Here is a 22647-nt window from a genome sequence, read left to right as displayed (position 1 = left end):
CTAAGACCCCCAAAGCCCCCCTCCCGCTCTCCCCACGCCCTGGGGCTGCCTGGGGGGTGCCTGGGGGGGCTGCGCGCCGTGCCCCGCCGCAGGGCAGGTGCCATGTGCCGGGCGCCTGGCAGAGGGTGCTGCAAGGACAGCAGGCCGGCCGGCCGGGCTGCGCACCCCGCACCCGCACCCGCACCCGCAGACACGCACCCGCACGCACGGGCTCCTGGAGGAGAAGATGCGGCTGGAAAACAGCGCCTGCATCGGAGCGCAACGAGGACCGAGCCCGGCCGACCAGGAGGTGCGGAACCGACACATCCTCCTCCTCCACCCTAAAAAAAAAAAAAAAAAAAAAAAAAAAAAGCACATATAAAGAACAGGAAGAAGATCACATGTTATAATAATCCCCTTTGCAGCCAGACAGGACCGGAGAGGAGAGCTGCCCCGTTAGGACTAAGAGATGTGCTAGAGGCTCGAAGGGAGGCAGAGGCAAAACTTGAAGATAACTACCCAGCCCTCGGGAGGGAAGGAAGCCCCCAGCCCCAATCCTCGCTCCAGCAGGCGGGAGGAGGGATCCTCCACCCCACCCCACCCCCCTTTTCCCTGGGGATCGCGCCCCCCGCCCAGGAGCCTCCCCTGCCCCGGGCTGCGCTCCCCCCCCCAGCCGCAGCCCCCGGTGGCGGGCGGCAGCCGCGGGCCGGCAGCAGGCGGCGGGGATCTCCCGGGCACCGCACCGAGCTGGCGGCGGGTTTGTTTTTCACTCTCATCCCCCGGCGCTCGCTGTGTGAAGCAAATCCCTCGGAGGTGGGGGAGAAGTGGCTTCCGTGACAGCGGAGGGAGGAGGGAAATCAAATAAAATAAAACAAACTAAAATAAAAAGAGAGAAGAGCCAAGAAAGCACTTGCTTCTCATCATCTCTCAGGGAGGAAAGCCAACTTTCTTCTTATGACCCTCTGCTGCAGGGAGCGAAGGGAGAGAAGGTACCGGGGCAGCCCTCCTAACAAAGCAGGGTGCCCGCAGCCCGCACCCCACCGCTACCCCGGGTAGCAGCAGGCTGCGGGAGGTGCGAGGGGGGGTAGGGAAGGTTGCCAGGGGGAAGCTAGGCACAGCCAAAACCAAGCTCCACCAAAAGCAAGGAGCAGAAACGAAAGTTTCGAAATAGCATCCAAACAACCCCAAAGGACCGGACTGAACAGAGCTCTCCGCGTCGCATCAGCCCCCGATGGTGCATTCGAGGGGCTGCGTCAGGGATGTGAACGTCCCCGGCCCGCTGCATGGAGAGGGGTAAAGACACAGAAAATCCTTGTTATTTATTTATTTATTGGAAGCAATGTACGGGTGACACCCAGAAGGCATCTCAGCCCTGAAAAAAAAAAAAACCAACCCACCTCTGGACCCAAAAGAGAACAAGAAGAATGAGACAGCAGCCTTGACCCCTACACTGAGAGGAAGGTGAGCAGAAAGGAAGAAAGAAAGAAAATACAGAAAAGCCATGCAAGCACCAAACCTGTAGAATTACTGCAGCTCTTTTTTGCTTCACCGAGGACAGCTATTTTACTGACAGCCATGCAGCATAAAGGCATCATGCTGATTGTGTTCCTGGACTATTTTATTTCTGGCCATGGGGAAGCAGGTAAGCAAAATAAATCAATATTGCCATTCTGAAACAATTTATCCTAAGGGTAGCAAGGGGAAATGGGATAGAAATCGGATCTGTTTGTTAAAAAAAATTATGTCAACAGCTTTATTTTAGATTGGATTTTTACAAGGAATCTGGGTTAGTCAATATATACAAATGCTTCTTATTCTCTGCAATACACAGCTTTATAGCTCAGTCCCCTCCCAAAGACTTATCATAGGATGTACAGTTTCATACATCCTTAAAAGAAAAAAGTGTATTATTTTTGCAAACGAAAGAAAAGTAAGAGAGAAAGAGGCAGATGGATTGAGATATGCTGGATATTTGTTCTGAGGATGAAACACTGCCTTCCTAGGCAGGACAAGAGTGAGACAACAACATCCTTGGACAGCAGCACTGTAGGAATCTGGATTATTCTCTGTTAACTTAATTTTGCATCATTAGAAGTCAGAGACACTGTTTAGGAATTACTATTTATCCAAGACGGTCAATTCATTCCACGTATTCCCTGACTTAATAGTTAAAATGCAGTGGATGAGATTAAATTAGCATTAGAGAAAAAATGGATTAGGACAGAAAGAGAAGTTGATTAGTTGTGTGTGCATATGTGGGCGTAGAAATAAGCATATATAGGAATGATACAACTGTAATGGTATTTACATAGGGTCCTAAAATCACCTGGATTATGATGGAGACAAATTCCTTAAGGGTGAGGAAGCAAAGTATTAGATTTTTTTTTTTCTTTCTGCTGTAGTTTAACACAACCTTAAGTTTAACAGGGATGAATTACAAAGATCAGGTAAAAAAATAAAAATAATTATTGATAAAACAACAATACATCCTTGCTGACTTTTCCTTTGAGATACTGGCTTGGGATCTCTCTTTCTGTACAGGAAAGCCTACCAGTGGTTTAAATTTCACCTGTGTGCTCCGAGTATTAGGACAGGACCAATGCTCTTCATGCACTGATTTGAAAGTGAAGTGTTCAGCTCCCCTGCAACCTCCAGTAAAGTCAAAGGCAAATCAAATGGCTTCAGCTCAGATTACTCCCTATCTAGAACCTTTTTGATAACAGACATCAGATTTCCATAACTGGAAGAGATAATTTCTTAAAAACTGAAAACGGCTCATAAATTTACAATCCCCTCACTGACTCATTTGGGGAAAAGAATGTCTATCACAACATGACAGGGAATGAGTGGAGGGAGGACTTATGTCTTTAGTCCTCCTAATGCCTTATCTTGGGCATTCACTAGTTTCCCAGGCTAGGACTCTCCCTATAGGATACATATGTTGACACACAGCACATAAAGATTGCAGATATGTCATGTAAAGTTGCTGATACTCTTGAAGAAAGCAGCTTGTTATAAACTAGCCTAAATTTGCTCTGCATTGAATTCACAAAGTGAAAATGAATCTTCAAAGAAATGCAGCCCACAGTTGACTGCTTGGAAAGTGAATTTGAGGTGAGGGAGTGTGTTCCGTATGGAGCTAAACACACTCAGAATAATGGTGTAAGACACAGTGAACAACAGCAAAATAATTGGATATTGAAGGTAGTGATGCTAAGGATTCAATTCAATGTCACTTTAAAGAAATGCACATGGCTTGGTCAAAAGGTTGTACAAACCATCAGCCCATGAGAGCACAAGGGTTCCCTGTTCATTCTGGTTTCTTTTTCTTTTTTCCCCTCTTTTTTTTAGACGCAATATAAAAATCTCGAATTAACCTTGAAATTTTACAGGTCCTCTTACAGGCAGGGTCAGTACTGCTCAGACCAGGGTTAGTTGGGACAGTGCTCAGCCCATCTGTGTAGGACGATTTGGAAGTCTCAGCCTTTTCCTGAGCAGAGTGGTGTATAGGGAAGCGTGTTTTTGGCGCACTTTATTAGCCTTTATGGTAAATCCCTTTTTCAGCCCTACAGTTGATCCCTCCTGGTCAGAAGCGAAAGAAAGCGATGGGTCAGTTGTGTGGGGAGTGCAGTATTTGCCTTCTGCCACCTCTGGACAGAGAAGGGCTGTCAAGATGGGCTCCTTAGACCTTTAAATATCATGCCGAGGGGGAAGGACCACAGTGGGTAGGCTGGAGGGGCCGCCTAGGTTTTACAGTGTGGGACGTGACCCTTGGGCGATCCTTCCCGCAGCCTCACGCGGGCGGGAGGGCGTTATTCCCCCCAACAAACTGCAGCGCTCTGAACCCCCTTGCCCAGGACCGGCAGCGCCGCGGGCTCCCGCTGCGGCGGCCGCGGGCCGGGCGCGCTCCCGGGGGCAGCCGGCCAAAAGGGGGCGGCCGGGGGGCGGCAGCGGCCGGTCCCCCCAGCCCGCCCCCCGGTCTCCTCCGGGCCGGGGTCGTTCCGCCCGTCTGCGGAGGAAGGTGCCGGTGGCGGAGCCCGCGGTTGCTCCAGGAGGGATGCGCGCAGGCGGCTGGCCGCAGCGGAGAGCCCGCACCCGGGGTCTGCCTCTTCGGTCCCCAGTGGAGCCAGCCTGGTGTCCTGGCACTCAGAGCTTCACCTCCAGTGGCTCATTAATTCCAGGAATCAAAGCTATTTTATTATCGAAATACATCAGGCCACCCATAAATGGGTGAAGACTTGGCCCAACTCATCGCACGCTGGCCCCAAACAGCCCAAAGGGTTCTATAGCACTCCCGTTGTCACCAGCATCAAGGGGTAAAGTTCCAGGTCTGATTAACAAAAACTTAAGCAACTAATGTCCCCAGGGTGGTTAGAAGAACATTGAAAAGTTTTTGGTTGTTAAGAAAAAAGTTAAACAGGTATAGAACAAGTGAAATCCAGGTTGGGCACGCACGCTGAGACTGCTCCACTGAAAACATAGCAGAAGATGTCCAAAGGTTTTAGAGTTTACGTGTTGCTCTGAACTGTGAATTTCGCTCTCCTGTTTCACTGTAGGAGACTACAACACACAAAATCATAGATTTGCATATGGAAAAGAAATAAAAATTCCAATTCAAATCACTCAGAAAATATTAGGCATCTTTCCAGTCACATCAGCAGGCTTTGATGGAGTTGCCATATTACCTTTCTCATGTTATCTATCCAGTGGAGTGTGAAAAATAACGCTAAAAAAATGAACGTGTTTTTAGTTAATGCCCACAATGTGCTGTTGCATTACAAGGCTCTGAAGTAAGAGATCTCTGTTTGAAATGGCGTCCAGGAATATCAGTAGTATGACCTCCCTCGAACTGTATGATTCCCTAATCATCAGATAACACCATTGTTATAACACGTGCTGGGCATGTGCCATTGACCTGCCACTTTGTGGCACAGCTCTGAGGGACCAGAAAACAAACAAATAAACTAATCATACCTTTTATGGAGCCAAGTCATCCTCCACGGAGCAAAAGCTAATCAACTTCATAATAACAGGCAGTGCCCATGCGCAATCAAACTGTTTAGTTCTTTATGAATTATTCAGTGAGTCCTCCTGGCAGTTGGGGTAAGTTGTTTGTTCGCCTGGCTGCTGTTTCTCTTCTGCAGCAGTCCCCTCTCGCTGTCCAGATCCAACATTTCATGTTGATTCCACAGAATCAGTGAGTGATGGGCAGGCTGCACTATCCTCGTGGCCAAGCAATGTTCTGCCAATTGATTTCTTTAAATGAAAAGCTTTTAATCGACTGCAGATTTTGTTTTCCAATCTCTCTCCTCTCAAACTCTGTTCTGCTAATCTGCATTTTGTTCTTCTCTCATTTTCTTAATGACACAGCAGTCCAGACAGGAACTGTTTATTGATGTTGCTGCATTAGCAGGCAGAGCAGATAAACCTTCTTGTGACTGTTGTTCAGGAGAACAACCATGGTTTTCTTCCTTTTGCAGGTTCAGATAAAAACAGCTTAAAAACTCAATATCAGACTAATAGCCCATTTATGGAAAAGATAAAAAGCAGCCATTTCCTTTAAAAAATGTTTCCTTTTTTACTTTCTCACATTCTCGTCTGCAAAGCTTCCCCTATATAACTCCTTAAATTTAGAACTCCAGCATCCCATTTCCTGTATGAAAGCTTCAGTGGTGTGATCCATCAATAAAGATGGACTTTCTTTTATTTATGTGGTATATTTATCCATTATACAACAGCATTTGTAACATGGACCCATTCTTAATCAAAACTAAGTAACCTCTCAGTCAGAGCTAATGCTTGTTCAAAGCCCAGTTGTAAGAGCAGTCCCACTTAAATTCACTGGAGGTAAAGATGACACCTTTCTGCAGCACTGAGCAAAATCAGTTAATATCCAATCTACTTTAAACACAGAAATTGCTTTGTTTTCCTTATTTTCGGTAACTTTTACCGAACAGCTTAGACATGAACATAAATGCAAAGACGTTCTTGAGGCATGCAGTTGTATGTAGCTCATTATATTTTTCCTGGCCTGCAAGGATAGGTTTAACTTTATTTCGAGAATTCTGCATGATCCAGTGAAATTCACCCTCCAGAGCAGACAAAAATTTGGAATTTCAGTTGCTGTGCAAAAAGGAGGAAGGTCTAAACAACTTCTGTGGAAACCCAAAGACTCACAGAAATTGCAAGGAACCTCCCAGATAAAATCTCTGGAGCTCCTAGTGTTCCCCTGTAACCACACTAGGCTCAGATGGAGTAAGATGGTCATGATCAGAAAGAAATTACATTGAAATGGTCATCAGGCAGTGAGGATGGTGTGAGGGCTTAGTGGAGGATCTCCAGAAGTGCTAAGAATACCTGCTCAGTTGAAGCGGGGGAGCAAAGAACAGAACTGATAGAGCCAAACATCCCTATCTTCTCTCCTTTCCTCTTCAGCTGACTTCTGCAAGTCCTCCTCTCTCATGAAGATTCACCTCTGTGCTGGCACAGGGTGTGGAGGTGGGACTGAGGGGGGGCAGCTTTCGTTCCTTTGATCCACGGACTCTTAGGTTCATTTGTAAGTCAGGCACTGCTGCCTTCTAAACTCTGCCAGTCTCCTAGGACTTCATTGGGATACTAAAAAAAATCTCGGCCAGCCTATTCCAGCCACTGGTAGGAGGCAACTTCCATCAGCAGGAAACCTACTGTGTCTCCAGACACCCCCTCTTTTGTTGAGGCAGCCGCCGCTTGTAAGGCAAACACACATTAAGTCCAAGTTCTTTTGAAGGTGGCTTCCACCTGTTCATAAGAGTAGTCAAGAGCATTTCTGGACAATCTGCTTCCTTGTTGTCTGAACTTGAAGACTACCTTACACTGTAAGTAAGCTAAAATGGCACATGCCTTTGGTCAATGGGACTCAGTGGACATACAGCAACTTCATTTTGTGTCCTAATCCTAGGAAGCAAAATGCATGAGGTGTTTTCCAAAACAATGTCCATCTCTGACCTTTCTCTTCTGGCCTGTGCAGAAATGTCCCTAAGGAACTAAGGGCAGAAGCAACTCAGAGGCAAAACCATGCACACAGGACACATTTTTTCATCTGAAGGATTCCTTTTGGAAAGAAGGACATTAGATTCATCTGACTACATTTATGATTTGAGTATTTTTATAAGCCTGAACTAGAGAGTCTTTTATTTGGCTTAACTTCATTTTAAAACCAATTTTTCCTGAGGAAAGGCTGAATATAATAAACCAAGTAGGGATTTTAAAATTTGACCTAGAATGTTGAACTAATAGCTGGCCTTTGAACTGCTCTTAGATTACCCAGGGTTTATGGTCATCCTATGTTTCATTGGAAGGGTCATTTCCTGTAGGACTGAGATCCAGTCATCTGACTTGTGACCTCTTGGATTAGATTTATGACCTTCCAAGGTCAGTCTTTAACTCCTTCTAGACTGTTAAGTTGCAAAGAGGACATTGTAAGTCATTGGAAAAGCAGTTTTCTCCAGTATGGTAATACGGTTTTGGAACGACCTTTAATTCCAGTATCATAGGACACTACTGATTTCCAAACAATATTAAGACTTTGTAGTTATCCCTACCTTTTCTTAATTTAGAAATAGGTAGATACATACATTGAAGATAGCAAAAATTTGCCAGTATTGGCAAACTTGGCAGACAAAGTAATAGTCATCGACCTCCATGTCAAAGGTATTTAAACAAAAGTGAGACTTGATTTTCAGCTCTGCTAAGTACTGACAACTCCAGCTGATCTCAACAGAAGTAGAAGCTCAACACCCCTCAAAATTACACCAGTAATGCATAAGTATAGAGCAACATGTTTTCTGCACGTGTTTGTATGTGTAATTAGTGTCTGTACTTTGTTGGGCAGGAATCATCTCTTTTGTTAATGTTTCTACAGTGTGTAGTACAGTTTGACTTTTCTTTCTGGCAAGAATGAAAATAAATGCATTGAATAGATTCAGTCCTCAGATACAGAGTTTACTAGAGTGAAAGTTAAGAAAACACAAGATTTCTGTGGTTAAACATAAAATTCTATAGATTGATGCAACTGCATTTTCAAGAGAAAGTTAAGCGCCATAAGCTTGAATTTTGTAAAGACCTCAGTTTCTGAGTTAAGCACCAACACCAAGGACTAGATTTATTGAGAAATTCCCTTGTAGCTTTGTGTGAAAAGATGAAGTAGCTCTCCTTAGAAGGAGTCTTCTTTGATGTCAGTCCCCACATTAGTACTCCAAATATCTGCATGGTCACCTGTGTTACAGCCTGAGAACTATCTGTGAAATCCTACTTGTTGTGTTTCTTTTGCCTGTCTTTCAGATCCCATGAGGCTACGAGCCTTCCGCTGTAATGGCCGTTCTTGCAACCCTCCAGTGGGAAACCTTGCAACAGGGAGGACACCAGTCACTCTCACCACGTGTGGTCAGAACAGTACAGAACTGTACTGCTTCTACCCAGACCACAATCTCCTCCATCAAGTCTCCCATGGCTGTGGGCAGCCTCGCTGCACCAAATGCAATGCCAACCAGCCTGATAACTCCCATCTCCCTGCTGACATGACAGACGATTTCTTTGCAAACCCCACTTCGTGGTGGCAGTCTGCCCAAGGGGTACACAGGGAAGAAATCAGACTGGACTTCGAAACAGAATTCTACCTGACCCATGTCATCGCTGTGTTCAAGTCACCTCGCCCAGCCGCAATGGTGTTGGAAAGGTCCCAGGACTATGGGCAGACTTGGAGGCCCTACAAGTATTTCTCTGTCAACTGTACAGCGACTTTTGGGCTCCAGGATGATCTCATTGAGGAAGGCTCCATGTGCACTTCCAGGTATTCAGATGCAGTGCCCTGCACCAGAGGAGAGGTAAGCAATAACTGAGGTTTGGACTAAGTTTAATGTCAAACACCTGAAGACTGGCTGAAAATCAGCGAGTATACGCTCAGAGAGATACTGTGCATATAAATTATGAAAGGTAGCCCAACCCCAAAGGCTTTGTGTTAAGAAAATAAAGGGGAAGAAGAAGAGAAATTATATATCAATGAAAATTAACGAAAAATCTTTAACAACTTTCTTTTATGACAGCTGCACAGGATAGGATTGACATTGCCTAATCTTACATTGCAGGTGCCAATAACCGAACTAGAATTCCAACAAAATAGATGTAGGGAAATACACATTTGTAAAGTCTGGTTTTCCTGCTTTAGGATGACATGAACTGCATGGTCTTTCTTTTTCTTCTCCATATAAAAAGTCTTAGATGATTGGATGACTTTTAAATACATCCTTCCCCTAAGTTTAATGTGACTTTTCTTGCTGGAGGTGACTGCTCTTATCATATCAAGCCATAGGCTTCGGAAACGAAACCGTTTAGATGCAGGAAGTGGAAGGGAGCAACCAGGTTTCACTATTCAACAGTGGGTATACCCTTCTTTGGTATAAATATTTGGTATAAATATTTGATTGTGCTATTAAACATATGTGGAAGGCTTTCTTCTAAAATATATGTGCAATTGCTCTGATAAATTCCTCTGACAAGAACATTAATGACTACTTAGTAATCAGATACGTAGTTTAGTCATAACCCTTTTCATTCATCAATCTTGAAACAGTCTAGATGGGAAAGACAGTAAATATCATTGGTATCATTTTATAGAGGAGACATAAAGGCACAAAGGAAGATTATAAGACGTTCCTATAGTCACAACAGAAGCTGGAGTGCCTTCACTTCCTTCTCTCTTCCTTAGAGAAGTCACAATCCTTTTGGTTTCCTTGTCTGGAAGTGATCAAGCAGGTTTGGCAGTAAAACTTTGCTGCAAATTAAGCTCAGGTGTGACGTGAATGGTCCAGATAGGCTTCAAAAAACACAGTGCTTTCAGCAGAGTACTTCAAAATGCACTTGAAAAGAAAGAAATTAATGTACTATACCTGAGACACGGAAACAGCAGTAAGGAGAGACTGAGTTCATCTTTGTGCAACAGACTAGGAAAAACCTCTGCATATTACAAATCTGGAGCAGATCATCTGACTACTCAACTGTCTTGTTCTTGGAGTAGTAATTCTGCTGCTCAGTTAGCATGATATGTTTAAGCCAAATGTCTTCTGTAGAGACATTACAGTTTGCTATATCAATACAGAATCCAAGCAACTAGTATAATTTTCCACTCTTGTGTGCCTCCCAATCAAAAATCTGGAAGTACTTTGCAAGATCCTTTAATGATCTTCAGCACACATATAATGGTCCTGTGGCCATTTCACAGAAGGGGAAAGGGCAGCAGAGAAAGGTGAAGTGTTTTGTGGTAAAACAGGACAATATTCTGGTTGAGTAAGGAACAGAATACAGGATCTGAGGCAAATGCCTTGGCCTTAAATGCAAAACAACTCTTCCTTCTCTCGTACAATATCCCATATTGCCCTGCACTGTGTTGGCTTTTGTGCTTACTTAACCTTGGGGAATATCATGAAGACCATGTGTTGCTGCTACAACAAATCTGAGAAGTGGATGGCAGAAAATCAAATAATAAAACATTCATCCAACACAAGCCTTTGTGATTACAACTGTCAAAATCATTCTGTCAACTTGGGCAGCAGCTACACGGAAATGAGTATGTGTATGCTTAATCAATCTACACTGTGGTAGTAGATGCTAGAAAACAATATTAATAGCAAGAACAGTCATACATTTACAGGCCATACCTTTGCAGATCCCAAATAGTTCCATGGACTGTTACATGAATTGAATAAATACAGAGGTCACTTCCTCCACAGGATGGAGAGCTGAAGCTTTAAAGCAGCACACAGGAATCTCAGGGCAACGTAACAGTGAACAAGGCAAATACTGTTTCACAGCACATCCAGTCCAAAAGGATTCTGAAGTTCTGGACAGACTTTACGGAGACCTCTTAATCAATCCATAAAATGCCACTGTGACAAGGGTGCAAAAGCATCAGGCTTTTCAGGTCAGCAATATGACACAGCAGATTCTTTTGTGGCTGAAAATAAAGGAAGGCAGAGTGTAATTATTTAAAGTGATACCTGATCAGATTTGCCTGACACTGCTACTGTTGCTACAAGTCTCACAGGAGCTTTGCCCATGCATCTCAGAACTGCAGTTTTATACCTAGTGTCACAAATGTCACCAGGGCATCCCCTGAAAAACACTGACTCCCAACTGACTTGGAAGGAAGCTGACTGAATCCCCACCACTACTTTGTGCAGTATTCTCTGCTTCTTGTTCACCTCCACTCTGACCTATCCAATTACTGCTTCTGGCTAAGCTGAGAAGCTCACATCACAAGCTGACAACATTTCTGAAATGATCAAAAACGTTCCAACTTAAATGCTAATTAACGCTCTGAGATAAATGCCAGTTTTCTCTGCTGAAAGGGTTGAAGTCATTTCTACTGCATGACACTCAGGTTTTTCTTGGGTGTTGTCCCATTTATTTGGAGAAAAGACACAAATTCCTTTTTAACAGGGCACAAAAGGAATCAAAAAAAGAGATGGCTTTCTAAGAACACTTGGGTTTAAAACCCATGTGGGACACATCATAAAACAAGATTTCAGGTCAACTGGCTTCCAGAACTGAATAATGTAGGCACGATAGGACAAGGTAATAGAGCTGCAATAACTTAAATGCACCTGCATGTAACTTTACATACAACTGAGATGTATTTCCCTGAGTCAGCACACTCTGGTGGTCCTCCAAGACCACTGAAAGAGGCTTTTCCTGGAAGCAGGACAGGAAACTTGGCAGAAGAGAAACTTTTAGGAGACTAAAATGTAAGCAGAATACATTTGGGTGAGTGATGTGACAACATCACAACAGAATATAAAGTATCAGTAAGTCAGGATGTATCCCCTGTCTCTTGTAGATTATCCCTTATCTTTCACCTCTGACAGGTTCACACATCTCCATTCCATTTCAGATAAGGTACAGCTGAGACAGAAGGTGTCATGCACTCGGGAACAAGTCCTCTAGAAATGCAAGGAGATGGCTACCTAATGTCTCTTCTGCAGTTTTCTTTTACTCCAGCATTTACTAAATCCCTTACTCCTGTTCAGATCCAGAGTACTTCTGCAGCTAGAATCTATCTAGCTGAGATCCTAGGTCCCTCATCTTAACTATTCTGGCAATAAACTTGCTCCATTGATGATTTCTGGTCTAGGAAGCAGAGCAATTTATTCACTGCCAATTGCCTACACATCATTTGCTTCATGTGAAGTACCACAAAGTCAACACCTACTTTTATGCTTATGAACACTTGTCAGTGAAAATGCTCCACTAGCACGTCTTAAGTCCTGACCAGCCTACCAAGTACCCCGTGTTTCGCCTGTTGACTTCTATCACTATAAGAGATGATATATTAAACGGGAAACAAATGCTTCTAATCTTTATCCTATTCTTAAGGGAGAATGTTCTTAACTATTCTTAAGGGAGAATAATTACTGCTATGCTCATCAGCTTCAGTATGCCAACCTTCAACATAACATCATGAACTAAAACCAATCCCACCTTTTTAAGGTCTGTTCATCTACTGTAAGTGCATCTACAGGCAATGCTTGCATGGAGTCTTATGCATCAACTGAGACCTTTTTTACCTACTTGTCCATCCATCTGTTTTTCTAATTTAAAAACACTGTGCTGTATAGTCATGGAGCCTAAAATGAGCCTTCAGGTCAGCTAATGTAAATCAAAACTCTGGCCCAAACAAATGGAGAAATTACCACAACTTTGCATCACACATTAGTGTGACTTAGAGTTCAAACATCATATGGGGAAAACAGGAGCTGAAATGTTTCAACCTGTATCCTGACAGCATGTGCACTCAAGGATCTGAGAGATTAAGAGCACATTTTTAATAAACTGGAATATCAGGAAATGGAAACAAATGTTTTCCTCCATCGAAGATGATGTTTTCATGAAAGGAAGACATTAGCATGCAAAGTGGGTAGAACACTGACCTGCTTATAACCACCAGACCCAAAAGGAGACCATTCCCCTATTGGGTCTAGCTAGTGGAAGGGAGTTTCGAATCAAAGGCTGGTTCATTTATGTGAGTGTCTGTGTGACAGATGACACCAATGAAGTGTGATATAATAAACCCATTACTGGAATTCACTGGGGGCTGGAAGAATTGTGTATGCCTGAATTAAGTAACTGGTTTCTATGGCAACATGTTAAGTGTGCCTTGCACAGAAGACCTGTTCATTCTCCGTTTTGTATCCTGTGGTGACCTCTTTAGGGACAGAAGTCCCCAGCAGTGCCTTTTGTCAAAGACGAGTGGACTCGCTTTGTAGCTAAAGACTTTTAATCACTCTTCTAACACACTCTGAATGCCAGATCAAGACATGTTGTGATGGGATGCAGTTCTGTCTGCTTCAAAAGCCACCAGGTTGTTCAGACAGAAGCCACAGTCAACCCTACAGAAGTCCTTTTTCTCTGCACTGACACTGAAGACCTCTGCTGCCTTTCTCCATCTACAAGGACTCCCTGAGCAACAGCTATGGCAGAGGGGGACCACTTACACACAGACACCAAACCAGGCAAGGGACAGGGCTCTGTGTGGAATGTATATGATTGTGTACCAAGCATCTACATTTTTTTCTGTCTTTTCTCAGGCTTTTCTTTTACTGTATTCACGCCAAACCTTTTGATGAACAAAGAAGGATCCCCCCACACACACATACCTCATTAAGTGGCAACATCAATAATTCAAGAGGTCACCACTGAGGTTTCAGTGGCTTCTTAAAGGTCTGATCTCATATGGCAGTGGGGTCACTGAAAAGAAACATGCTTAGCACATCACAAAGTTGAATTCCTAGTAGCTAAGATGCAAAGGCAGGGTCTTGCAGTGCAGTGAATTGTCCAACAGTCACCAGGACTGGCCTCTCAAAGTTCCATGATGCTCAGGTTATTCTGACTTCCAGCCGGAAAGGATTCCAGGAGGGATTAGTCACTAGTGAAGGTAAGTGCCTGAATGTTATGACTAGGGCTGTCTGTTCAGCATTTCATTTAACTTGAACTGTAGAGAAGATAGAATGCAGAGGCAAGTTGAGAGGAAGCAGTTAACACCAGCAGTGTAAACAAGCAGATAGCACTGCCAGGCCCGGCTTCCCTGGAGAAAGAATGAAGGGGCTCAAGGATTTGTCTCTGAAGAGAATTTGAACTGATGAGACCAGTCCAGCATTCTCATCCCTGGCAAGTGAACTTCAGGAGAGCACCAAGTGTCCTACTCTGACCTGGCTTGTAATGAGCTATTTCACAGACATTTTGAACTTCATAAACTGTCCAGAAAGACACAGTAGGGGTTTTTTTGAGCATTGCTTCTCCATTTCCTGAACACACAAGGCAGCAGGTATCAAATGATTTTTTTTTCTTACCTTGTTCTACAAAACCTTAGTGTAATTGCAGCCATTAATTTTTTCCAAGTCTCAACTGTGAAAAAATATAAATCTTACAGATTCTTTGTAATTGTCAAACTCCAGGCAAAAGAACACCTAACTGTTTGCTCTACAGCTGTCCACATATCACTGTCATGGTGAGACTATACACTTAGCCAAGTCAGTTCACGTGTAAGATTTCAGCCAAGAGATGTACAAGAGATACAGAGATATAAGTGGCTCTCATAAGAAATGGATGCTCTCCCATGAGAATATGGCTTGGTTGACATTGGTTTACACTGACGGTGATGGGTTGTTTTAACTTTCCCTGACAATTCAGCAGAGTGAAATGAGTCTCCTCATTCTCAATCCAGTTCCCAGTTGGGCTGTCTGCATCACAGAACTGCTCGTGCTGCCCTTTGCCATTTCAGAGCAGGTATCATTCCTCATAATGAAAAAGGACACTGCACTTTCTGGGAGCTTGGAAATGTTCTCACATCCCCATGTAAGGTGGTGCTATGTAGAATGGAAGGAATTTTGTGCATTCCCTGTATACAGACAGCAAGCTGAAGGTTTTTGTGCCCAATAGTCTAGATTTTGTACTCCGACTACATTACCTGGCTTGATAGAAGATACTGCTTCTCCCTACAAACCTTGCCTTTCCATACAAATATAGATTTACATCTGCAAATAACCTGAACCTACAGAATACATTTTGTTTGAGGAAGAGAAAAAGTCTGCACGGCTCTTCAGATTTGTCTGCCTCTAACTTCAATTGTGCGGTCTTTGTCCATCGTCATATTGGCAGCAATGCCTAAATATTAATATTGATGTCACACTGACTGGATTACTGGAATAACCTCAAAGCAAATGCAAACTGGGGGGATATTGACCCTTTCTGTTTCAGAAAACACAGAATGAATTCAAGTTGCTACTGCCTTGGCGGTAGCTGAGTTTACCCAGATCAGAGAAATTAAAAAAATCAAATGCAAATTATTTCTTTAACAAATTATTACATTCTATACTGGCTTCTAAGTTGTATTCTCTGGAAAGACAGAGAAGCAGTGGATCATGACTGAAAAACACTATTCCATGAATCGTCCGAATGGGCTTTCTAATAGCTAAGAGAATAGCTAGACTTTCTTTGTGCTCCAAAGAGTATTTCAAAACAGGAAAAAGACTACTTCTTAGTAGTAACTACTGTACCACAAGATGGAAGAATTAATTTTAGCCAAGGGGCTCCATCAAATAAATCAGAAGATATTTTCCACTGGGTAGGAAAAATTCTGAGACTATTGTTTACTATTCCTTTAAGAACAAAATCAACTCACATGAAAATCTCTTAATGAAGAGGATTTAGCACTGATGAGAGTTTTTATTGCAGCTTCCTTCTGATGGGCCTAGTGTAAGCACATAGACATGTCTGACCTCATTAACCTGACTGTGTGCAACATGATCAACATAGCTTAAAGATGATTTGTAATATCAAATTCTTGTTCTGCACAAGGATCTTCTTTTGTAGGAGGCCATGCATTGGCACTGCCCTCTGTTTATGACTCATATTCCTTGACCTTAGGCTATGAGCTTGCAAGGGGAAACCTTTGTTGTGTCCACATCTTTTCTGACTAATACTGGCTGGAAGATCAGGTTAAGAAAACAGAATTATCTGCATCAAGAATGGTGAAGCAAAACATATGGCAAGAAATCAAAAATTTGAGACACTGTCTCCGGAATGAAGATGATCTCTTGACTGGTGATAAAATATCACCCTTGTGAAGCTGTGCCAACTTGTGTACAGCTCAACCAATCCTCTAACAGTGACTACCATTTTTAGCTTTGCATACTTACAGCATTCTCCAAACGTCCTTGCTCTTAGAAAGGTCAGGAGAGGACAGGGTAGTGGCCATCTTTTTGAGGCGCAGCTGATTGACTTTTGAAAATGAGAATGACAAATATGCGCTTGATAGCAGATATGCAGATAAGCATGAATGTCCTACTCAGCATTCAGCTCCAGTGTCAGCTCCTGATTATAAGGGAAACTCAGGATCTAGGATGTATTTCCACAAAGGGTTGAGACTATAAAGGTGGTGAATACCCTCAACTTCCACCCAGTTCAATGGAAGCTGAAAGATTTCTAGGGTGTCCTTTAGCAGATTTAACCACCATCAGATTTCCTTCTGCAGCTTTGTGTATGCTACTTTTATGAAAGCTGCACACTGATGTTTAGAGAAATGACTGGGACATTTCAGAGCAGTCTGTTACAGCAAAAAAATGAACAGAGCTTCCACAGAGCTTGATACTAGATAGATTTAATTACATGAGAAATAGTTTTACAGTGGCCATTATGGGAAGGCCTTTTCAGGGCTTGCATCTTAATTAAAAGAAAACACTTTTTCCTTACACTCTCTTCATATCTTTTACATGAATATAAAGGAAAACTGCAAATTTGTGTCGTATCTTTGAGAAATGAAGAAATAATCATATTTCTGCCTTTCTGCAAAAGGCAGAAGTCAAACATCTGTATAGAAGGAATCTGCTTCATAGGCTTCAGAAACACACTGCTTGTGAAGTAAAAAAAAAAGGAACAAATAACAGTGAAAAGATGGAGTGTCCCTTCCTACAGCTCATGACTCTAGGAGTTCACCAATACTTAGATCCATTTCTAATCTAATCTTTAAAACATTTATGCAGAAATGGTTGAGACAGCCAAACTCCTATCTTTTATCTATTTTTATTGAAATTGCATGTATTGAAGATCCATCTCTAGGGATTCTCAGAGAATTTCACAGATATACATTTATTAATCTTCCTCCCATTCCATGAAGTATTTGAATAACTGCATCCTATTTTTACAAAAAGCAGGCAGGACATACAACAGACTTCTCCTATTCCTAATGAATTCACTGGCAAACCAGAACAGCATAAGGCTTAAGTTACTTGCTGAATGTCATACTGAACAATTGCGCTGGGGCTTTGGACAAATAGTCACATTCCCAACTTTGTATTTTGGTGACAGTGACATCTCTTCCTTTTTTACAGCAATAAAATTCTTCCCTGTAGCATATAAAATTATCAACCTATATGTGCAACCACCAATCTGTCTCCTAATTTAGCATTCATTTTTTTCTTAGGGAACCACAAACCGAAACACATTCATTTAAAATATAATCTTATATTTTTAGTACAGAAAAAAGTTTAGTGGTTTTGTTTGTGGGGGTTTTTTTAGGTAAACTATGCATTTCTGGGGAAAAAAATTAGAGCATGTAAGGTGAGATACCATATCTGTTTTAAGAATTCATCCCACTCTACAATTATTTGCATCAATACACATAGTAGACTAATAAGTATAACTTATGGTTTGTAACATATTGCTATTGACAGTAGGGCAATACATATGCTCTGGAAAATCTAATGACTGACACTTTAATGTGAGAAGAAACATCCAATCAAATATTAAAAATGAGCCAAGAGATGGTGATTACATTATACTCTCCCTTGTGCTCAAATGTTTTAACCACCAATATTTCAAGGAGAAAATGTCCTCCAGAAGGGAAGAGAGAGGGAAATTCCATCTTTCAGTTTTATGCATATATGAAATAATGTTGCTAATACTTATGCAATTACAAAATAAAACAGTGCTACCTGTGTGCAAAATGCAGCTCACCTAAACCTGCTTATATTGGCACAACATATCTGTTTTGACTCTGCTGATACAAAATGTCTTTGTTTAAAGTAAGTCCTCAATATCTTTGATTTTTACAAAGTTAAGCAAGGCTAATTCCTTAGTGGTTGTTGAATCCGAGAAGAACATATAAATTCCACTCCCAAAAGACTTCACTAGTGTTATGTCACCCAAATAATATCTTTAACACTTAACAAGTCTTGCCTTGGGAGGGATAAGGACAAACAAATCCAGTCTCACCACTGAGCTTATTCCAGACAGAAATGTGTCATGAATTAATCATACAAGCAAACTCTTGTACCTCAACTGGAATGGAATACTGTTTTTTTTTAAAAGGATGCCACAGTCCCTAATGGACATCCAAGCTATTAACATCTCTACTCACAAATAATGTTCAGAGTTCTAAGGGGATATGAAAAATGCCGAAGCAAGCTCCCTCGAGAGATTCAAGGCCAGAAATGAAAATATTTGCAAAACAATAAACCCACAGGGAATCCAACCTTTTTCCAAGCTGTCAAGCAAAGAAGCAAAAAACAATACAGCTTCGTGAAAGCAAATGGACCTATGCTGAGAGAAGAGCACCCAACAGCTGTTCTTTTGCCTAAAGAACTTAGTTCTATCTGGATGCCAATTAAGACATGGGGAGGATGGATAATTGACTGGAGATCCCAAAACATGAATCCATCTCTTTAAACTTATCATGCTGTATAGAAAATAGGTTTCTAGTAGCACAATGCAATACACAAGATTTCCTTCACAGTTAACATAGCACAATGCAAGACTATTGCCATCAAGCAGAAGTATAATGCCAGAGACACAGAGCGAAACAAAACACTTTGGCCACTATCTAGTAATTTCTTTCAGAGAGGCCCAGTAAAAAGTCTTGTTCTTCACCTCATTCACCCTTCCTCCCTGTCTCCTGTGAGGAGATCCATAGCTGTTCACAACTGGGATCTCTGGGGCACAGACACATTAAGCCTCTTGCTCAGCCTTGTATAAGGAGGTTAATATCAAACACTTAATAAAATTAAATACACTGATTGGTAGCTGATCTTTAGAACAATCAGAACAAATGACTTGTTAACAGTTCAAGTTACAGGCATTTTTGAATGCCCTGCTAAGCATTTTGTTAAGCACCAGCAAGTTCTTTGTTTAAAGGAGTAACTTCAAGAAGAAAGTACCACCAGAAGATGAATAAGCTGACTGGAAGTTTACCACAAGAAGTGAACTCAGAAAAACTTAAGCACTAGCTGGGAGAAAGGTAATCCCGGCAGGGGGAGATGGCACCCACTGACTCATTGACCACCTACTCAAGAAATGCACATACACACACACACACAAGACCAAAAGAGAAATACAGACTGAGCACATGGACTAATTAAGATAAGAAGTGAGAGAATTGCTTAACAAATAGAAAACTAAGTACTAAATGATGAGAAAAATATGTAACTGGCAACCAATGAAGGCTGATATCTTTGCTGAACTGTATAACTCGTGTAAAGTTTTGACAACTGGGGGGCTAGGCATTTGTGGGTTACCACCTAGCTCCCTACTTCGCACAAACTAGAATAAAAGAATAGAAATACCTCGACTGGGTGTGTGAATTCACACTGCACACCAGGCAATGAGCCCACATACAGGACAAGGACACTGGCAGATCTTGCAGAAGCTAATGACATATTGATTACTTTCCTACAGATGTCTTGTCCTGTAGCAAAGTACCTCTTGCATTTATGTTCTTCAGCCAGTGATCTGTTAGGTATCCACAGGAGAGCTATCCTGAAATGAGATACCATTTTTACTAAGCATATATATTAGAGAAGCCATAGACAAGAAAGCTAAGTGTGAGAATAGAGTTTATAAAAACCAGTGACTGAACAGACCACTTTACCCTTGGTTCCTCTGTTTTATGCCAATTTAGAACAGTTTCACAAGGACTTTAAACCATTAATATCCCAGTAGTTATTTCTGAACCCTGCTTTGAGATCTCTGAGCTTAGCAGGCTTGGCAAAACAATTGCATCCAGTTCATTGCCTTTGCCTTAGATTAATTGACTATGTGGGAGGAAGATGTGTGTGTCTGTACACAACCAGGTGCCCACGACTCTAAGAAACCACTGCACCTTGTGTGGTCCACAGGGGACTGGGACAAAGGAGAGAGAGTTCATAAAACTGGTTTTCACTAGAAAGATCAGACCATCCTGGATTAGGGGAACTGGGCAGAGGAGATTTGGTCTTTGTCCTGTGAATCCATCAGTAAGGGGAATGCTGGGCACCTGGACAAAACAGAATGGGCCATTTGCTTATGGTTCCATTGACTGGGGGAATGTAGACATTGGGGTGGAAAGGCCTGGGCTATTTTGTCATGGTTTCGTTGGTCAGGGGAATGTAGGCACCTGCATTGCACAGCCTGGGCAATCTGCCCATAGCTCTATCAAACAAGGAAATACAGGCACCTCTGATCTCACCAAACAGGGCTGTTTGCAGCTACTGTAAGTAGCTGACAGTATAAAAGAAGGGAATTAAAAGAAAAAAGAACAGAGCTAACCAAACAGAAAATGCTGTGGACAGGTGGGAAACGTACCACTTCCTTTCCTGTGGCACTGCCAGATGTAGCTCTGTACAAAGCCTGGCAGCTGATTCTGTTACTTTAATGGGGTTTTTCTCCCCATGTGCCATGAACATGCAACAGAATTATCTCCCAGGCATGTAGCACAACCTCTTTTCTGGCTTCTGCAAGCAACAAGGAGCAAAAGTATTTTACGTGCTTCAAGTATATTGATTGGTCAGTTCAGCAGAAAGAAAGAAAATGAAAACCAAAGTGCGAGAGAAGGAGGGAATCCCTATAGAAACAACACTTTCACTCTGCTAATGGAGTTAGTCAGACGCTGTCACCACTTGTAAAGCATGGCCAAAGAACCCTGAAGGTAAGCCCCTCTGCTGTGATGCAAAACTCAGCCAGAGGAGAAAACAACTCTCAAATTAGAGTTAGCATATCCATAGAGGACACCTAAGCCTGGAATGAATGCAACCAGCTCTCTAGTTCACTGGCACGGAATGTGGTGCAGCCCTCCATTATCAACCTCTCCCCAAGAGCAACAGAAACAAACACACTCTGAGAGATACAGAAGGGTAGAGCAGTCCACATGCCGAAATACATGTCCCTTTAGTCACTGTTAAACACTAAATTAGAGCTGTGATACTCAAAACCAAACTGTTGCTGCTCTGAAGAACTATCAAACAGCATAAAAGCTGTGACAAAAGAGTAACAACCTGCTGACTGCCAATAGACATTAAGGCACCTTTTGTCCTGCAAGCCCGTTGCAGTGTAGATACTTCTCTCTTCCTAATGAATACACCAGCCGGCTTTGTTTGAAGACAGGGTTGTCTCGATGCTTACTCATCCTAAGCCAAGCCATGTTTTCTAACATATAGCTCAAGTGACCAAGCCAAAAGCCTGACCACAGTTTCCACTTCCTTCACAGATCCCCTTAGTGCCTTAGTGTACCTGACTCTAAAACTCCTGCTAAAGCCACGTTCCTAAAATGCTTTGAGAAATTTGGATGGCATTAATACTGCATTTATGTCAATAAACCTTGGATTTCTCTGAGTGACACTGTTGTCCCTTGGGTTAGAAACACAACCAGTGCTTGACAAGTTACCACACATTGGCTAAACTGCAAGAAGTGACTGGGGTCAGTAATCCCAGGGAGAGGTGTTTAAACTCAAGCATTTCCTATCTCACATCTGAGATGGGATGAAAGCAGGTACATAGACACTTGCTGTGCTTGGCCAGCTGGGGGTAATTCAGCTGTAATGTTCTGGCATCAGTCACAGCCCCACAACTGCTTATGCAGGGTCATCTGAATAGGAAATACTACTTTTTCATGAACATTTCCTTGGGATGTTTGATCTGTATGCAGAGTCCTATACCTATTCTTGGATGTGAATCTTCCGTCTTTCAGGTGATTTATCGTGCCTTAAGCCCGGCTAACAAGATTGAAGACCCCTATAGTCCTGAGGCTCAAGATCTCCTGAAACTCACCAACCTCCGCCTCCTTTTGTTAAAAAGACAGGAATGTCCATGCCATGGCTCGGGATTGGTAGAGAAACCCCAGAGATTTGCCCACTATGCTATTTATGATCTGATCATCCGGGGAAGCTGCTTTTGCAACGGGCACGCAGAGGAATGTGAGCCTGCCAACAGGACGGGAGTCACGGAGAATGTGGTGAGTTCTAGACATTCACTAACGTGCTGAACTTGTTACCTACTTGTGCTTTCTCAGCCTAACTGTACATTTTGTGGATGATCCTGTCCAAGGCTCCCTAAACCTACCTAAACCTACCTACCTTCCCCATTGGTGAAACCTAAACCATTCAGTCACTCTGGGAAAAGATTGTCTTTAACCCTTGCTGCAGTTCCGTATTAATTGCATTGCAAGAGATGGGTCCTTCTAAAAACTCTGGACCTCAAAATACTTACAAATTTAGAAGGGGCTTTGTAATTGGAACAGGTATCCAATCACAACTATATAGTGAATGAAATTTCCTACCTACCTATGTGCTTGCTCAGAACTGAACTAATCTTTTTGATGCAAAGACTACCCTA

General features: G+C 42.5%; 1 protein-coding gene across 1 annotated transcript in view; it reads left to right on the top strand.

Moving 5' to 3' along the window:
• The first annotated feature begins 727 nt into the window (after positions 1–727).
• LOC101914314 (netrin-4-like) overlaps positions 728–22647 on the top strand; it is a 55599-nt gene continuing 33679 nt past the window's right edge. The window contains exons 1-3 of the mRNA XM_005229996.3: positions 728–1621; positions 8299–8840; positions 22004–22267. Of these exons, the coding sequence (XP_005230053.1) occupies positions 1555–1621; positions 8299–8840; positions 22004–22267 (873 nt within the window). The 5' untranslated portion in view covers positions 728–1554. The remainder of the gene's footprint in view (positions 1622–8298; positions 8841–22003; positions 22268–22647) is intronic.

The sequence above is a fragment of the Falco peregrinus genome, chromosome 5, assembly GCF_023634155.1.
Source record: "Falco peregrinus isolate bFalPer1 chromosome 5, bFalPer1.pri, whole genome shotgun sequence".
Classification (NCBI taxonomy): domain Eukaryota; kingdom Metazoa; phylum Chordata; class Aves; order Falconiformes; family Falconidae; genus Falco; species Falco peregrinus.
This window is presented reverse-complemented; position numbering and strand designations above follow the sequence as displayed.